Genomic DNA, 17,411 nt, shown 5'->3' on the forward strand with positions numbered 1-17,411 from the left:
TTAAGAAAGCTAAAGGAACTCGGAAGGAAAGCTGGTCAGAATAAAGTGAGAGAAAAGGAGTTTAAACATATATTGAAAGTAAAAAAGAAAGGAGTTGGCAATTAAGCGTAAACATTCATTCTTAAACACAGAATAGTTCCTCTTTCAAGACAAGCAAGTTATTGCCTTCTTTAGTATTTGTTCATCTGATGTTGTGGTTCACTAAATTGTAATTATTCATCATCCAACTGCTGAATGAATGAGAGAATTTAATTCCCATTGTGCCATGTCTAAGAGACCACCTGATCAAATATCAGATGGGAAAGATCTGGTCCACACATGAAGGTCCAATTAAACCAATTTATTGTCCAAAGCCTAAGTACGGAAGTCTTCTCAACTTTTATTAGCACCTGGTTAGAATTAGATAAGGGTCAATGGCACTCGAAGGATGTTGAACTTAGTTCATTGGTGGCTATGTAGAGATTCTAGGCTGATACCTCTTTTAACTCTGCCCCCCCAGTTCTGCCCCTTCTTGTCCTACACTAGATGAAGAACCACAGAGAAAGGGGACATCAGTGTAAGTCACAATTTCAGAGTAAGAAGTCCACCTTTATCAGTTATGAAAAAACCAGTGATATCTTAAGGTTCTTTTTGTTTAATCTCCCCTATCAATGTAAGACAAAATTATGCCACTTCATTTGAAACCAGTCCTGGTTTCATCTCTTGGGTCATCTTGGGAAATGTCAACTCTGAGAAAAAGACAGTGAATTTCAACAACTGTAGAATCAGGCAGCAGCATAACAAAATTGACAAAAATGAAGGGGGGTCTAAACGCTTTCTGAATGCGCTGCATATCCAATCGTCAAGGAGGCCGAGAATCACAATTTACCTAAGAGAAAAATGGTACTCACCACAGAGAGCGTATGGGTTGGAGGCATCGCGTTGTTTTCTTGTAGTTCTTTGAATTTTCCTATTTCTGCTCGGGCCTCATCCAGCTGTGCTTCCAACTTCTCCCGTCGCATCTGCTCATATTCCAGCTGCTCTTTCAGCTCAGAGATGGTCCTTTTTGAAAGCCAGAAAAACGAGCATCAGAAGATGGTCTCAAAAAAAAACCCCTCAAACATTATGCATATACCCACATACACACACACCTATATGACACAGAGAAACATCACAATCTAGTTCAAATATATACATATACATGGCAAAAAAAGAAAAAGAAATCCTGCAAAATGAAATGAACAGACTTTACAGATTTGCGTGGAACTCTACTTTATTGGTATGGGCTACATTAACAGAATCTTTCATGTTTAACTCGGTTTAATGGGGTGTGTGATTGTCCTCTGTTGTAGTCAATGGCAGAGGGCAGCAGAGCAACAATTCTTAACAAGGACATTAGTAAGTTATGAAGGAAGAGTGTTCACCCTATTATTGAAAACTATAAAAAAAGTCTGGCCACACTTTAAAACCTGGTGAATGTTTATCTTACCAGCTTTTGCAGAGTGTAGACTACCAGCCATGGGGGTGGTTGCAACTACTAACTCTAATTCGTTTTGAAATTCAAGGGAGTTGAGATATAGAATAGAATAGAATAGAATAGAATAGAATAGAATAGAATAGAATAGAATAGAATAGAATAGAATAGAATAGAATAGAACTGGAAGGGACCTTGGAGGTCTTCTAGTCCAGCCCCCTGCTCAAGCAGGAGAACTTATACCATCTCAGACAAGTGACTGCCTAGCCTCTTCTTAAAAACCTCCAGTGATGGAGCGCCCACAACTTCTGAAGGCAAGCTGTTCCACTGGTTAATTGTCCTCACTGTTAGAAAGTTTCTCCTTAATTCCAGGGTGCTTCTCTCTTTGATCAGTTTCCAACCATTGTTTCTCGTCCTTCCCTCTGGTGCTTTGGAGAATAGTTTGACCCCCTCTTCTTTGTGGCAGACCCTCAAATACTGGAACACCGCTACCATGTCACCCCTGTTTCTTCTTTTTTTTAGACTAGCCAAACCCAAGTACTGCAGCCGTTCTTCGTATGTTTTAGTCTCCAGGCCTTTGATCATCTTAATTGCTCTACTCTGAAATTTTTTCCAAACTCTCAACATCTTTTTTGTAATATGGTGACCAAAATTGGTTGCAGTATTCCAGGTGTGGTCTTACCAGGGTTTTATAAAGCGGTACTAATTTATACCTGGCTCTTATTTTTAAGAACTCAAGTTGATCCATACAATATTACCTATTTGCTTCCTGACAACACTGTGAGTTAGCTTAGATTCAGAGAAAATGACTGGCCACTTTCCATACCTGAAGGATGATTACAGCTTAGACTGTAGTCCAGGGCTTTTTCTAGGCCAAGCTTTTTTCTTTTTGAAGCCCAATTCAAATGCAAATACTCTAGATGCGTTGTACATGCAAGACTCACCCCCCCACACACACATTATGGATGCCAATAACCAGGGCTTTTTTTCTCATAGAACGTCCAGAATGGAGTTCCGGCACCTTTTTTGGATGGAACCTTGTAGGGTAGGCAAGGCGGGTTGTATGACATGTGTGAGTTCCGGCACCTGTTTTTTTTTTTTTTTAAGAAAAAAAACAGTGCCAATAACCATCACCAGGAGTGATGGGTCTACCCAGGGGAGGCATTACCTGAGTCAAATTTAACAACACTATTAAGCCTGTCTGGTAGTTCAACTTTAATTTAGGCATCTTTTGCTCCCAAAATTCCACTGTGTCTTTGTGGCCGTGGACAATGCTGAAGTTCTCAAGATCAATTCCTTCTTCTGCCAGCAAAACGTTTTGCAATTTCTTAACTCTCAGTCCCTTCTTATACTTGCTTAAGAGGGCAGTGAGCGATGCCACGACTTCGCTTAGTACTACAGGCTTCTTTTCAGAGTCTTTATTAGATTTTATCCAGCTTTTATTGCTTCATAAGTAACTCACAGTAGAAAACATACCTAATGTGCTTTCTTCCTCCTATTTTCCTCACAAGAACCCTTGGAGGTGGGCTGGACTGTGAGAGAGTGACTGGACCAAAGTCACCCAGCCAACAGGACTAGAACTCACCACCTCCTGGTGAACTGGACCAAATTCACCCAGTCAGCTTTCATGGCCAGGGCAGGACTAGAACTCACCGTCTCCTGGCGACTGGACCAAAGTCACCCAGTTAGCTTTCATGGCTAGGGCAGGACTAGAACTCACCGTCTCCTGGCGACTGGACCAAAGTCACCCAGTTAGCTTTCATGGCTAGGGCAGGACTAGAACTCACCACCTCCTGGTGAACTGGACCAAAGTCACCCAGTCAGCTTTCATGGCTAGGGCAGGATTAGAACTCACCGTCTCCTGGCGACTGGACCAAAGTCACCCAGTTAGCTTTCATGGCCAGGGCAGGACTAGAACTCACCGTCTCCTGGTGAACTGGACCAAATTCACCCAGTCAGCTTTCATGGCCAGGGCAGGATTAGAACTCACCGTCTCCTGGCGACTGGACCAAAGTCACCCAGTCTGCTTTCATGGCTAGGGCAGGATTAGAACTCACCGTCTCCTGGTGACTGGACCAAAATCACCCAGCCAATTTTCATGGCTAGGGCAGGACTAGAACTCACAGTCTCCTGGCAACTGGCCAAAGTCACCCAGCCAGCTTTCACTCACCATTTACTGGTTCCTAGGCCAGCACCTTACACCGCGACACCAAACTGGCTCTCAATGATGCAGGCATTGTGGATGCAACACTTGTGAACTCCACAGCTGCTTGTAAAACAAAAAACTTACCTTTTGAGCCTTTTCTCTTCCAGTTTGGTCTGCCTTTCCTGGGGAGTGATACCTCCAAGCTGCTTGAAGTTGCTGAGGGCCATTTCTAGGAGACCTTGCAACTCTTCCACTTTTCGGTAGGCTCTTTCTGCAAGAGAGGGGGTTGGTTTTTGGTTTTTGTTTTTAATCTCAGAGCATTTTTATGAACATGCTTCAAAGGAGAGGCCAAAAGAAGCAAGGAGTAACAATCCCAAACCATTTAAGCCAGGGGTAGTCAACCTTGGCTCTTTTATGACTCGTGGACTTCAACTCCCAGAATTCCTGAGCCAGCTTAGCTGGCTCAGGAATTCTGGGAGTTGAAGTCCACACGTCATAAAAGAACCAAGGTTGACTACTACTGATTTAAGCAAAAGTCTCAGAAAAGGAATGAGAACCCCTGCCTTCCACGAAGCCTCACAAAGGCTGATTCAGATGAGCAAGAGGTTCAAACTGAACCATAGTTTTTTTTTAGGACATCGTACAGGCAGTCCTCAACTTACAACCGCAATGGAGCCCAAAGTCTATGTTGCTAAGTGAGAAATTTGCTAAGTGGATTTGTTAAGTGGATCACCGCAGTTCTTAAATGAGTAATATGACTGTTAAATGAATCTGGCTTCCCCATTGGCTTTGCTTGTCGGAAGGTTAAGAATAGAATAGAATAGAATAGAATAGAATAGAATAGAATGGAATGGAATGGAATGGAATGGAATGGAATGGAATGGAGTGGAGTGGAGTGGAGTGGAGTGGAGTAGAGTAGAGTAAGTAGAGTAGAGTAGAACAGAACAGAATAGAATAGAATATGGAATGGAATATAGAATATAGAATAGAGTAGAGTAGAGTAGAAGAGAGAATGGAATGGAATGGAATGGAATAGAATAGAATAGAATAGAATAGAATAGAATAGAATAGAATAGAATAGAATAGAATAGAATAGAATAGAATAGGAATGGAATAGAAGAATGGAATGGAATAGAATAGAATAGAATATGGAATAATAATAGAATAGAATAGAATAGAATAGAATAGAATAGAATAGAATAGAATAGAATAGAAAATATGGAATAGAATAGAATAGAATAGAATAGAATAGAATAGAATAGAATAAATAGAATAGAATGAATAGAATAGAATAGAATGGAGTGGAGTAGAGAATGGAGTGGAGTGGAGTGGAGTGGAGTAGAGTAGAGTAAGTAGAGTAGAGTAGAACAGAACAGAATAGAATAGAATATGGAATGGAATATAGAATATAGAATAGAGTAGAGTAGAGTAGAATAGAATAATGGAATGGAATAGAATAGAATAGAATAGAATAGAATAGAATAGAATAGAATAGAATAGAATAGAATAGAATAGAATAGAATAGAATAGAGCAGAGCAGAGCAGAGCAGCACAGCACAGAAAATATGGAATGGAATAGAATAGAATATAGAATGGAATATAGAATATAGACTAGACTAGACTAGACTAGACTAGACTAGACTAGAATAGACTAGACTAGAATAGAATAGAATAGAATAGAATAGAATAGAATAGAATAGAATAGAATAGAGCTGGAAGGGACCTGGAAGGTCTTCTAGTCCAGCCCCCTGCTCAAGGTTGCAAAAGGGTATCACTGCAACCGTCATAAATGTCAGTTGTCAAGCATCTGAATGTAAATCATGTCACCATGGGGATGCTGCAAAAGTCGTAAGGGTAAAAAATGGTCATAAGTCCCTTTTTTCAATGCCGTTGTAACTTTGAACAGTCACTAAACGAACTGTTGTAAGTCGAGGACTACCTGTACTGAAGTGATTTTTACCAACAGATGAACTTTAATCAGTGTAACATGTTAAGTCTTAGAGAGTTTTGTTTTTCGTATCCTTTTTCTTTTGTTTGCTTTCACAATACTCGAGTCCTTGTCTTACAACAGAAGCCCACCCATTATGGCTGTAAATCACGACAGTCTTAAAGCAGGTCACCCACAGGACCTACCCAATTTTTTGCAGTCGTCTATCGAGTTTCTCAGTAATATCCAGGTCACGGATGTCCCAAAGAAACTTTTTCGACTTACATTTTTTTTCCATTTCTTTTCTTTGAAGGCGCTTTGCTTCTCACCCAAAAAGCTTCCTCATTTCTGACTGTCACAGTTTTGGGCTCATTTGTGATCGTAAGTTGAGGACTACCTGTAAGCTGGAATTTTATTATATTTTCCAGAGCAGCGTTCCCCAAACTTTCTGGCTTGGAAGACTGACGGAGGCGGCAGTGACAGGGTAGGAGGGGGGTGATCTGCATATGTGAGCTGCTTTCACAAATGCAGCTTCATGCGGGCTTGCCCACCACAGCCGCTGCCTGATTCCAAACGGGCTGTGGCCCGGTACTGGGCTGCAGACCAGGGGTTGGGGACCCCTGCACTAGAGTTGACTTCTTGAAAAATGTAAAAAAAATCTCTACCCAGAAAGTCCTGGACTCACCACGAGTGTCAGTTTTCTCTTGTTTGTCTTCCTTCAGATCTCCCTTGTTATCTGTACTCCCTTCCACACCGTGATGTTCAAAAAACGTTTCATCTTTTACGTCAATTTCCAAATCTGAGTCATTCCCCATCTTGTTTTTCAGATACGCCACAACAGCCAGCTGGGCAAACCTGCACACTCCACACACCAGTTTAATTACTGGAAAATTAAAAAGCACTGAATTCCCCGTACCAATTCTAATTTCTGCTCTTGGGGGCTCTTGAAAGCCCTGTTAAAATGGCCTCTTTAAATGATGCAAACATAGTAACTGGCATTAGATTTGACTCTAGGTAAACTTTATGAACCATCAGGCTAACCTTATCTGGGGTGGAAGTTAAGCAGGATCAGACCGTGGATAATATTTGGGTGGGAGAACATGTAGATTTCACAGAGATGTTCCAAGGAAGAATTATTGAATATGCTTGCTGCCTTAGTAAGTAAGTAGGTAAGTAAGTAAGTAGGTAAGTAAGTAGGTAAATAAGTAAATAAGTAGGTAAGTAAGTAAGTAGGTAAGTAAGTAAGTAGGTAAATAAGTAAGTAGCTAAGTAAGTAAGTAGGTAAATAAGTAAGTAAGTAGGTAAGTAAGTAAGTAGATAAGTAAGTAGGTAAATAAGTAAATAAGTAGGTAAGTAAGTAGGTAAATAAGTAAGTAAGTAGGTAAGTAGGTAGGTAAGTAAGTAAGTATGTAAGTAGGTAGGTAAGTAAGTAGGTAAGTAAGTAAGTAGCTAAATAAGTAGGTAAATAAGAAAGTAAGTAAGTAGGTAAGTAAGTAAGTATATAAGTAGGTAAATAAGTAAGTAAGTAAGTAGGTAAGTAAGTAAGTAAGTAAGTAGGTAAGTAGGTAAATAAGTAAGTAAGTAAGTAGGTAAGTAAATAAATAAATAAGTAAATAAGTAATTTTTTAAAAAATACCACCTAATGGATTGCATTCGCTGAGGCCCCTTACACTGCAGGAACAAAGCAGCACCTGCACGCACACACATTGTGGACTTCACCTTCACTACAAATACATCTGGGACATGGGAGACGACAGGGGGTGGGTGAGAAGCAGCAGCCACTGCTTTTTTAAAAAAAAAAACAAGCCTCAGGTAACGTAGCTTTTGTTGATTCATGATTCCTTGTGCTGATAGCCCATTTAAGTGCGGACTGTTGGCTGAAGATGCCGGAAAACAGTCTACATTAGCTCATCCCTTGTGGATGGAAGAGTGACGAATTACCTCTTTGCAACATCTTTGGGTGTTTCCCCAGCATCGTTGGCAATATTGCAGTCGGCTTCCCTGTTAATCAGCCACTCTAGGATATGTAAATGGCCTTTTCCGGCGGCTAGCGAGAGACAAAAAAAAGCATCAACGCAGGCATTATTGGCTTCATCTTCTAAAACTAAATCCATCTTCTGGTTTAATCAGGGGGTTAATATTGAAAGGCTAAACTTATGCCTAATATAGTACTGAGTTAATTTAATTGTACAGTTAGTCCTTGCCTCATGACCATCCGTTTAATGACTCTTCCAAGTTACAGCGGCACTAAAAAAAGTTATTCATGACCGGTCCTCACACACAACATTGCGGCATCCCTGTGGGTCACTCGATCAAAATATGGATGCTTGGCAATGTATTTGCGATGGTTGCACTGTCCTGAAGTCATGTGATCATCATTTGTAAAATTCGCAGCCAGCTCTCAACTAGCATAGTCAATTAGGGAAGCCAGGTTTGCTTAACAAACCACGACAAAAAAAATCCTAAAATGCAGTGTGATTCACTTAAGATTAAATAGATAAGATAACCTTTATTGTCATTTTTTTTTTACCATGGGTACACTGGCACACATTAAAAATGAAATTCTGTTGCCTGCTCTCAAAAGTGTACACATACATAACCCACATATAAGCATGCTACATACAACATATGTATATACCAGGGGTAGGCAACCTTGGCTCTTTTATGACTCGTGGACTTCAACTCCCAGAATTCCTGAGGCAGCCATGCTGAGGGGAAAGGGAGAGGTTTCCATGCTGAACTATGCTGGCTCAGGAATTCTGGGAGTTGAATTCCACGAGTCATGAAGGGGCCATAGTTTCCCCTCTGCTGGCTCAGGAATTCTGGGAGTTGAAGTCCACGAGTCATGAAGAGGCCATAGTTTCCCCTCTGCTGGCTCAGGAATTCTGGGAGTTGAAGTCCACGAGTCATGAAGGGGCCATAGTTTCCCCTCTGCTGGCTCAGGAATTCTGGGAGTTGAAGTCCACGAGTCATGAAGAGGCCACAGTTTCCCCTCTGCTGGCTCAGGAATTCTGGGAGTTGAAGTCCACGAGTCATAAAAGAGCCAAGGTTGCTTACCCCTTACATATAAATACATATAAATATTAATCACTGTCCATCTTGAGCTTCTCCTGACCTTTGTGGAGGAGGGTTGATCCTCGGTTATCCCGTTCGTTAACATTGATGATTTTATTTTCGAGTAGCATTCTTAAGGTGTCCAGGTCTCCTCTGAAAGCAGCATCGTGCCCTGGAAAGCTTAAATCTTTGCAAAGAGAGAGAAAAGAAGTTCATGAATTTGAATCATCTCCAGCGAGATACATAATGGTCCACCTAAGATTTTTAAGCACTTGGAGACCAAATAAGAGACCATAAGAAAGGCTGAGTGCCAAAGAATTGAGGCCTTTGAACTATGGTGTTGGAGAAGACTCCTGCGAGTCTTCACCTCGTGAGTCCCCTGGACTGCAAGGCGATCAAACCGATCAGTCCTAGAAGAGATCAACCGCGACTGCTCTTTAGAAGGTCAGATCCTAAAGTTCAAACTCAAGTACTTTGGCCACCTAAAGAGAAGGAAGGACTCCTTGGAGCCTAATGCTGGGAAAGACTGAGGGCAATAGAAGAAGGGGACGACAGAGAATTCCTCCTTATTTCCAGATTGGATCTCTCTCTGAGGAGCTCCCACCCATTGCTTCTTGTCCTGCCCTCAGGAGCTTTGGAGAATAAATTGAGTCCTTCAAGTATGGAAGATGGCTATCAAGACTCCCCTGAGCTTTCTCTTTGTTAGGCTACACATCTAGGTCCCTTTGTCATTCATCCTACGATTAGCCTCTAGATCAGACATGGCAAACACAAGGCCCGGGGACCGGATGTGGCCCACGAAGCGGTTTCATGTGGCCCTTGAAGCCATCCTGGAAACAGTGAGGGAATGGCCCCCGTTGCCTTGGCCCTGGCCCAGGCTGGCCAGAAGCCAATGTACAATTTTGGCGGCCATCTATGCTGAAACGCATTCAGTCTTAACTCCACAAGGCCGTCTGGAAACAGCGAGGAACCAGCCCCTGCCACATCGGACCCGCCCCCTGGGTGCATGCTGGGGAGGTGTCACCCTTTGTGAGGAATGAAGAAATGCACCATTGCACTGGCCACTTCCAGGCATGATGCATTTCTTCATTCCTCACGAAGGGTGACACCTCCCCAGCAGCCGTTTCTTGCCTGTTTTTCTTCCTCTTTCATCTCAAATATTTTCCCACCACTTTGTACTTAGAAAGAAGGAAGGAAGGAAGGAAGGAAGGAAGGAAGGAAGGAAGGAAGGAAGGAAGGAAGGAAGGAAGGAAGGAGAGGGTCTGAGGGAAGTCCTGCCTTAGTCCTGCCCTGCTGCCCTTTCACATCCCCTTGCCCCCTCCTCCTGGCCTATCCTGGGGTCTCCCATCCTATTGCCTAAGGAAGCTTTGGATACAAAGCCGGGTCTCCTCCCATGGAGAGGGAATGGGCCTCCCTCTGACTTTGCCCTCGTAGCCATCATGAGCAACCTGGGTAAGGAGAGCAAGCACAGCAGCAGCAGCCTTGAGGAGGAGGTAAGTGCAGCTGGGCGCTCCCTCGGGGAAGTGGGGCTGGGCTTGGTGCCGTGGATGCTCGAGGGCCAGGCTGGGCGTTTGACCTCTGCTGCCCAGGGCTCCGGGCAGCCCGCACCACCATCCAGCCCCCCCCCACATGGTCTGAGAGGAACAGTGAGACTCCTCCAGTGGACCATGCCTTGGCGCTTGCCCTGGTCCCACCCCCTTCTGCCAGAGACCCTCAGATCTGTCCCACTCCTGCCCAGGCCCCCACAGACACCCTTGATGCGAACAATGTAGAACTGGCCACACCCATCCAGTAGGCCACACCCACTGCAGCCACGCCCAGCCAGTAGGCCCCATCCAGCCTGGCCACACCCACCCGGCCCCCTGAGGGCAACCGCAATGCTGATGCGGCCCTCAATGAAATTGAGTTTGACACCCCTGCTCTAGATCCCTTCTAAATGTTTGTTGCTCTTCAGAATAGAATATAGAGCAATAGAGTTGGAAAGGACCTTGGTTGGTCTTCAAGTCCAACCTTCTGCTCAAAGAGAAGACCCCATACCATTTCAGACAAGTGGCTGTCCAGTCTCTTCTTAAAAGCTTCCAGTGATGAAGCTCCCACCACTTCTGGAGGCAAGCCGTTCCACTGATTAATCAATCTCACGGTCAGGAAATGTTTCCTTAGTTCCAGGTTGCTTGTCTCTTTGATTAGTGTCCATCCACTGCTTCCTGTCCTGCCTTCAGGTGCTTTAGAAAATAGATGGACCCCCTCCTCTTTGTGGCAGCCCCTCAAATACAGGAATGCTGCTATCATGTCGCCCCCAGTCCTTCTTTTCCCTAGACTAGTCATACCCAAATCCTGCAACCGTTCTTTATATGTTTTAGTCTCCAGGCCCTTAATCATCTTAGTTGCTCTTCTCTGCACTCTTTCCAAGATCTCAACATCTTTCTTTATAATGGGGTGATGTAGTATTACAGAGAGGGTCTGGATGGAGTATTGCAGAGGGGGTCTTACTAAGCCTTATTTCTTTGCACTCTTTTCTTTAATTAAACAAAATATGCATCCGAGGTGGCGCAGCAGTTAGGGTGCAGTACTGCAGGCCACTTTAGCTGACTGTGTTCAGCAGGTCAGTGGTTCAAATCTCACCGGCTCAAGGTTGACTCAGCCTTCCATCCTTCCGGGGTAGCTAAAATGAGGACCCAGATTGTTGGGGGCAATGTAAATATATATATACATTGCTTACTGGTGTACACCACTTAGAGAGTGCTTGCACTTAAAGCGGTATATAAGTCTCATAAATAAATAAATAAATAAATCCTGTGTAGTGCAGGTTCCAGTAAACGTGACAACTGCATTTGAGAAGAACAAAAAGCTGCCCTCACAATGTCTCTCCCTTCCAAGATGCTCATCATCACCTACTTTCTTCCTTGTCCAAAGTATCTTCCTTCTCCTCTAGACTGTCAATGTATGCCAGGATGTTTTCCTTGTGGAATCTCTCGGCCAAATCTCGTGGGGTCTCTCCATGGTCATTCCGGGCTTTCAAGGCATGGACCAACGTGGGCATTTTGCTCACCAAATATTTAAAGCAGTGCAGGTGGCCTTCCATGGCCGCCAGGTGAACTGTGACACAACAAGAAAAGGTAATCCAACATTTGAGCTAAACTAGGCAAATCTTTCCCCAAACTGACTCCTTTTAGATATGTTAGGTGAACAATGCAACCTGTTGGGAGTAATACTGGCTCACAGTTGTAGAAATCCCTGCAGAATATCAGAAGGTACTGTGTGTGTGTGTGTGTCCAAGGGAGATGGGCGGTTAAGAAATAGTCTGTTCTAATTATGAGCCGAGGTGGTGCAGCAGTTAGAGTGCAGTACTGCAGGCCACTTTAGCTGACTGTGTTCAGCAGGTCAGCGGTTCAAATCTCACCGGCTCAAGGTTGATTCTGCCTTCCATCCTTCCGGGGTAGGTAAAATGAGGACCCAGATTGTTGGGGGCAATGTAAATATATATATACATTGCTTACTGGTGTACACCGCTTAGAGAGTGCTTGCACTTAAAGCGGTATATAAGTCTCATAAATAAATAAATAATGTGTTCCCCATAGCTACCTAGGGTTGTGAAAGTTTAAAAAAAAGCAAGACAGGAATAAAATTGATTCTAGCTGCCTATAATTACCCTGTGGAAAAATGCACAGCTAATAGATGATAGATAGATAGACAGACAGACAGACAGACAGACAGATAGATAGATAGATATGGGTGGGTGGGTGGGTGGGTAGATGATAGATGATGGAAAGATAGATGATAGATAGATGATAGACGAGAGAGAAGTTGGATGGATTAGTAATAGTAGTAAAGTTGGAAGGGACCTTGGAGGTCATCTAGTCCAACCCCCTGCTCGGGCAGGAAACCCTACACCATTTCGGACAAATGGCTGTCCAGTCTCTTCTTAAAAACTTCCAGTGTTGGAGCATTTACTGCTTCTGGAGGCAAGCTGTTCCACTGATTAATTGTTCTCACTGTCAGGACAGACAGACAGACAGACAGATAGATGATAGTAAGACTTGTTTGAGCTATGGCACCAGAAAGGGTCCTACATGTTTCTTGGACAGCACAGGTGACCAACAAACAAGTATTGGAACGCATAACACGAGACATGTCACTGGAAGGCAAAATTACAAAACTGCGCCTCATTTATTTTGGCCATGTCATGCAGGGGACTTTACTGGAGAAAGCAATTATGTTGGGAAGAGTAAGTGGTAAAAAGGAAACCAGGACACCAAAGAACATGGTGGCTGGACACCCTCAAAGCTGACACCAGCCAGAGCACAGAACAACTCATTGGAGTAGTGCAACATTGGAAGATGTGGAGAGACCTGGCCCATAGAATTGCCAAGAGTCGGACACAACTGGATGGGTAACATCATCATCATCATCATCATCAAATAAATAATCAGACAGTTTAATTATGCTTGTGAAGATTTTTTTTCTCCTCATTTTTAAAAAAAATATGCTATGTTGATTGGGATACAGGTAGTCCTCAACTTCTGATCACAATGGGGACAAGAATTTCCACAAGTACATTGCACCCAATCTTACCAAAACTAAAGAATTTTTCATTTTTTTTTTTTTGCAAAATAGTCAAAACCATGTGAGTCGTTTCATGCTTTCTCCCCATTGCTGTAGTGACCCTGAAACTCATCCACCCAACACTTATTACCCAATCTCTAGACAGGAAAGCATGTTTGGGGAAGAGTCCAAATATAAAAACAGGCCACCAATACACTTCGCTGTCTGAAATAGTGACCTCACCCATTTCCTCTGTCCTCTGGTTCACTGGGATGACAGTGCTACCAAGCCGAGGTGGCGCAGCAGTTAGAGTGCAGTACTGCAGGCCACTTTAGCTGACTGTGTTCAGCAGGTCAGCGGTTCAAGTCTCACCGGCTCAAGGTTGACTCAGCCTTCCATCCTTCCGGGGTAGGATGTGTATGTATGTATGTATGTATGTATGTATGTATGTATATATATATATATATATATATATATCTATTATATAATATATATATATATATATATATATATAATGAAAATATAAAATGAGCACCAGGGTAATAAAAACTATAAAAGTTTTTAATAAATTAAAACTATAAAAGTTTTAAAAAGCGCCAAGCTTTCGCCGTCACCTGCCGGCATCCTCAGGGCTGGCGCGCCAGAGAATGAGAAGGTCTTTTATAGGCGTGTCGAGGTCTGCGCCCGGCTCCTCGATCTTGTTATCGGGCCTAATTGGTTCAGCCGTGTGCAATTAACCTGTGCTTCTTTTCTCTTTTTGGTTGCGTTTTTATCCTCATCCGTCTCCAATTCTCCCAACTCTGGATTAGCTAGATGGCAATTGCAGTTATTTCGGTTGCCTTTATATTCTAACCTCCCCTTAGGCTCAGGTGGTAGTGCACATTCCACATTCTTTTTTCCACCATATCTTGTCCAGTTGTTACTTTTAGGATCGTATTCATTTCCGGTCTCAATACTTTCACTTTTAATGTGTCCGTCATCCTGTTGATCTCGTAAGTTGCTACGGGTCCGGTGCAGCGTGGGGGGGTGTTCCGCAAGGTGGAGGGATCGTCTCTTATTAGTTGTCATGCCCAGCTGTCCTGCGCGTGTCCTACTCCGGGTGCCCGGTCCAGGGGGTGTGTGCGCAGCAATCAAGCCGCGTCCCTCCTGGTTACAGCGCTCTTCCTCAGTTCTCCCCTTTTTTACATTATTAAGAGCATTCGCTTGTATTCCATGGGAGTCCTCAGGACCATCAGGTAGGGGGTGTGACGGCTCGATCTTCCGTACCCTGCCGCTCTCCGATCTTCCCTCCTCCTCTATAACGGTGTGCGATCGTCTCTTATTAGTTGTCATGCCCAGCTGTCCTGCGCGTGTCCTACTCCGGGTGCCCGGTCCAGGGTGTGTGTGCGCAGCAATCAAGCCGCGTCCCCCCTGGTTGCAGCGCTCTTCCTCAGTTCTCCCCTTTTTTACATTATTAAGAGTATTCACTTGTATTCCATGGGAGTCTTCAGGACCATCAGGTATGGAGTGTGACGGCTCGATCTTCCGTACCCTGCCGCTCTCCGATCTTCCCTCCTCCTCTATAACGGTGTGCGAGGGTTCTTTGTCAACCACCCCCCGTGGTTTATCCTTATTAGAGCTAGTCGCTCCGGCTGCATGAGGGGTTCTTCTCCTCCTTTCCGGATCAGCCGTGATGTTTCTTTTGATGTATGGGCGGACCGTTGCGTTTGGCGATTCATCCGCACTTCCGCCTGCCGTATCTTCTCTCGTCTCCTCTTTGCTGCCAGGGGGCCGGATCCTGGTTCTTATCACCCCCCTAATCCTCTGGGATTGCAGTAGTCTCACGGGGGTGGTCGAAGTCTCTCGCGATTGCTTTCCTTCCTCCAAATTGCACATGGTTTGTTGGATGGTTCGGGTGCTGCCCAAGGTGTTATTGGGCCATCGGGGGTGTTGCCGCTGGTTATTGGCACTCCATGATCTTAAGGCCAAATAGGACGGACATAGGTCAATATGCCTATTAATGGATTTGCTGTCCGAGAGCCATGCCTCTCTAAGAAGGCGGCCCCCTTTGGTACTATCATTTGCCAATACACTGACGCCACTAAAATTAAACCTGTGGCCCAGATCCACCGTGTGGGCCCATATTTGGGAGTGGCAATCTCTCCTTCTCACTGCCAGTTCGTGCTCATGGACCCTGGTCTTAATGAGTTTAGCAGTCTCCCCAATATAATTGCATTGGCAGTCCATACAGTCAATCCTATAGACGGCTGCCGATCTTTCGATGCTGGGGAGCGGGTCCTTAGGGCGCATTATTGCCGCCCGCAGTGTTTGGTTGGGTCTATGGGCCACCTGTCTTTTATATGGTGCCAGGATCCTAGCTGTGGCTTCTGATACATTGTGGATATAGGGGAGTGCAATGCGTGTGGTGGCTTGAGGCATGGATTCTTGGGATACGGGGTTACCCCGGAGTCCAGGTGGTTTCCTGAACTGATTAATAAATTTAACCGGGTAGCCGTTACGTCTACATATTTGGAAGAGGTGGTTTCTCTCTTCCTTTTTAGCTCTGACGGTGCTGCAATGTGTCTCCACTCGTTTGAATGGCGTCCTGACACAACTGGCTTTATGGGCCATCGGGTGATTACTCCCAAAGTGGAGAATCCTGTCAGTGCATGTTGGTTTTCGGTATACCCTGGTAGCTAGACATCCATCCACCTGGCGCTGCACAAGTACATCCAAAAATGCCAAATTGCCCTGATCTTCCTCCTCCATGGTGAATTGGATGTCTGGGTATACTGAATTCAGGACGCTCATAAAGTCAGTTTTGTGTCGTTTCTTAATGACCACAAATGTATCGTCCACATAGCGGGCCCAAAATTTTGGTCGATACTGGGCCATCGCTATGTGTTCTAACTGTTGGAGTACCATCTCTGCAACCACACTGGAGATCGGCGACCCCATAGGTGTTCCTTTGATTTGCTCATATATAACACCCTGAAAGGTGAAATAGGTGTTAAGGCATATTTCCATCAGTTTTATCAGGTCCTCCGTTTGAAGGGAGTCCTGATGCTGCCCATGGTCTCCTTGATTAAGCCGGTCTCTTAGGACCGCAACCGCAAGTTCTTGCGGGATGGAAGTGAATAGAGAAATTACATCAAAGGAGACCATGAGCTCATCCTCTTCTACCTTCAGGGTTTTAATTCTGTTGAGGAATTCTTCTGCCGATCTTACGGTGGTGTCGCTGTTACTTGCCAAGTGGCCAATGCGTACGCTCAGCCACTTGGCAAGTTCAGAGATGGGGGTACCCCTAAATGCTACAATGGGGCGGAGGGGGACATTGGGCTTATGTATCTTAGGTAAGCCATAAAATCTGGCGAGTGCTGAGTCACCAGGGCGGATCTTTCTTAGCGCTTCTTCCCCCATCCTCCCCTTACGTTTTAGGTCATCTAGGAGCTTGTTAGTACGGTTTCTCAACGTGGTGGAGGGATCTTTACTAACCACTCTATAAGCAGCACCGTCTTGGAGTAAATCCAATGCCTTTCTTACATATGCCTCTTTGTCCAAAACAACTCCCATGGAATACAAGTGAATACTCTTAATAATGTAAAAAAGGGGAGAACTGAGGAAGAGCGCTGCAACCAGGGGGGACGCGGCTTGATTGCTGCGCACACACACCCTGGACCGGGCACCCGGAGTAGGACACGCGCAGGACAGCTGGGCATGACAACTAATAAGAGACGATCGCACACCGTTATAGAGGAGGAGGGAAGATCGGAGAGCGGCAGGGTACGGAAGATCGAGCCGTCACACCCCCTACCTGATGGTCCTGAGGACTCCCATGGAATACAAGCGAATGCTCTTAATAATGTAAAAAAGGGGAGAACTGAGGAAGAGCGCTGTAACCAGGAGGGACGCGGCTTGATTGCTGCGCACACACCCCCTGGACCGGGCACCTGGAGTAGGACACGCGCAGGACAGCTGGGCATGACAACTAATAAGAGACGATCCCTCCACCTTGCGGAACACCCCCCCACGCTGCACCGGACCCGTAGCAACTTACGAGATCAACAGGATGACGGACACATTAAAAGTGAAAGTATTGAGACCGGAAATGAATACGATCCTAAAAGTAACAACTGGACAAGATATGGTGGAAAAAAGAATGTGGAATGTGCACTACCACCTGAGCCTAAGGGGAGGTTAGAATATAAAGGCAACCGGAATAACTGCAATTGCCATCTAGCTAATCCAGAGTTGGGAGAATTGGAGACGGATGAGGATAAAAACGCAACCAAAAAGAGAAAAGAAGCACA

General features: G+C 44.6%; 1 protein-coding gene across 4 annotated transcripts in view; it reads right to left on the reverse strand.

The window, feature by feature from the left end:
• The window catches only part of ANKRD42 (ankyrin repeat domain 42), a 29,801-nt gene that overhangs the window by 3,564 nt on the left and 8,826 nt on the right, over positions 1-17,411 (reverse strand). For 2 of the 4 annotated variants that reach the window (XM_039363932.1, XM_039363933.1), the window contains 6 exons: positions 11,476-11,676; positions 8,642-8,767; positions 7,468-7,573; positions 6,212-6,381; positions 3,744-3,870; positions 891-1,041 (listed from right to left, as the gene is read on the reverse strand). In XM_039363932.1, coding sequence (XP_039219866.1) covers positions 891-1,041; positions 3,744-3,870; positions 6,212-6,381; positions 7,468-7,573; positions 8,642-8,767; positions 11,476-11,676 — 881 coding nt within the window. Of the gene's footprint in view, positions 1-890; positions 1,042-3,743; positions 3,871-6,211; positions 6,382-7,467; positions 7,574-8,641; positions 8,768-11,475; positions 11,677-17,411 lie in introns of those variants that run through there. The other 2 variants (XM_039363935.1, XM_039363936.1) reach the window with 2 other exon arrangements.

Source organism: Crotalus tigris, unplaced genomic scaffold (assembly GCF_016545835.1).
Source record: "Crotalus tigris isolate CLP2741 ecotype Arizona unplaced genomic scaffold, ASM1654583v1 scf7180000019633.284382, whole genome shotgun sequence".
Taxonomy (NCBI): domain Eukaryota; kingdom Metazoa; phylum Chordata; class Lepidosauria; order Squamata; family Viperidae; genus Crotalus; species Crotalus tigris.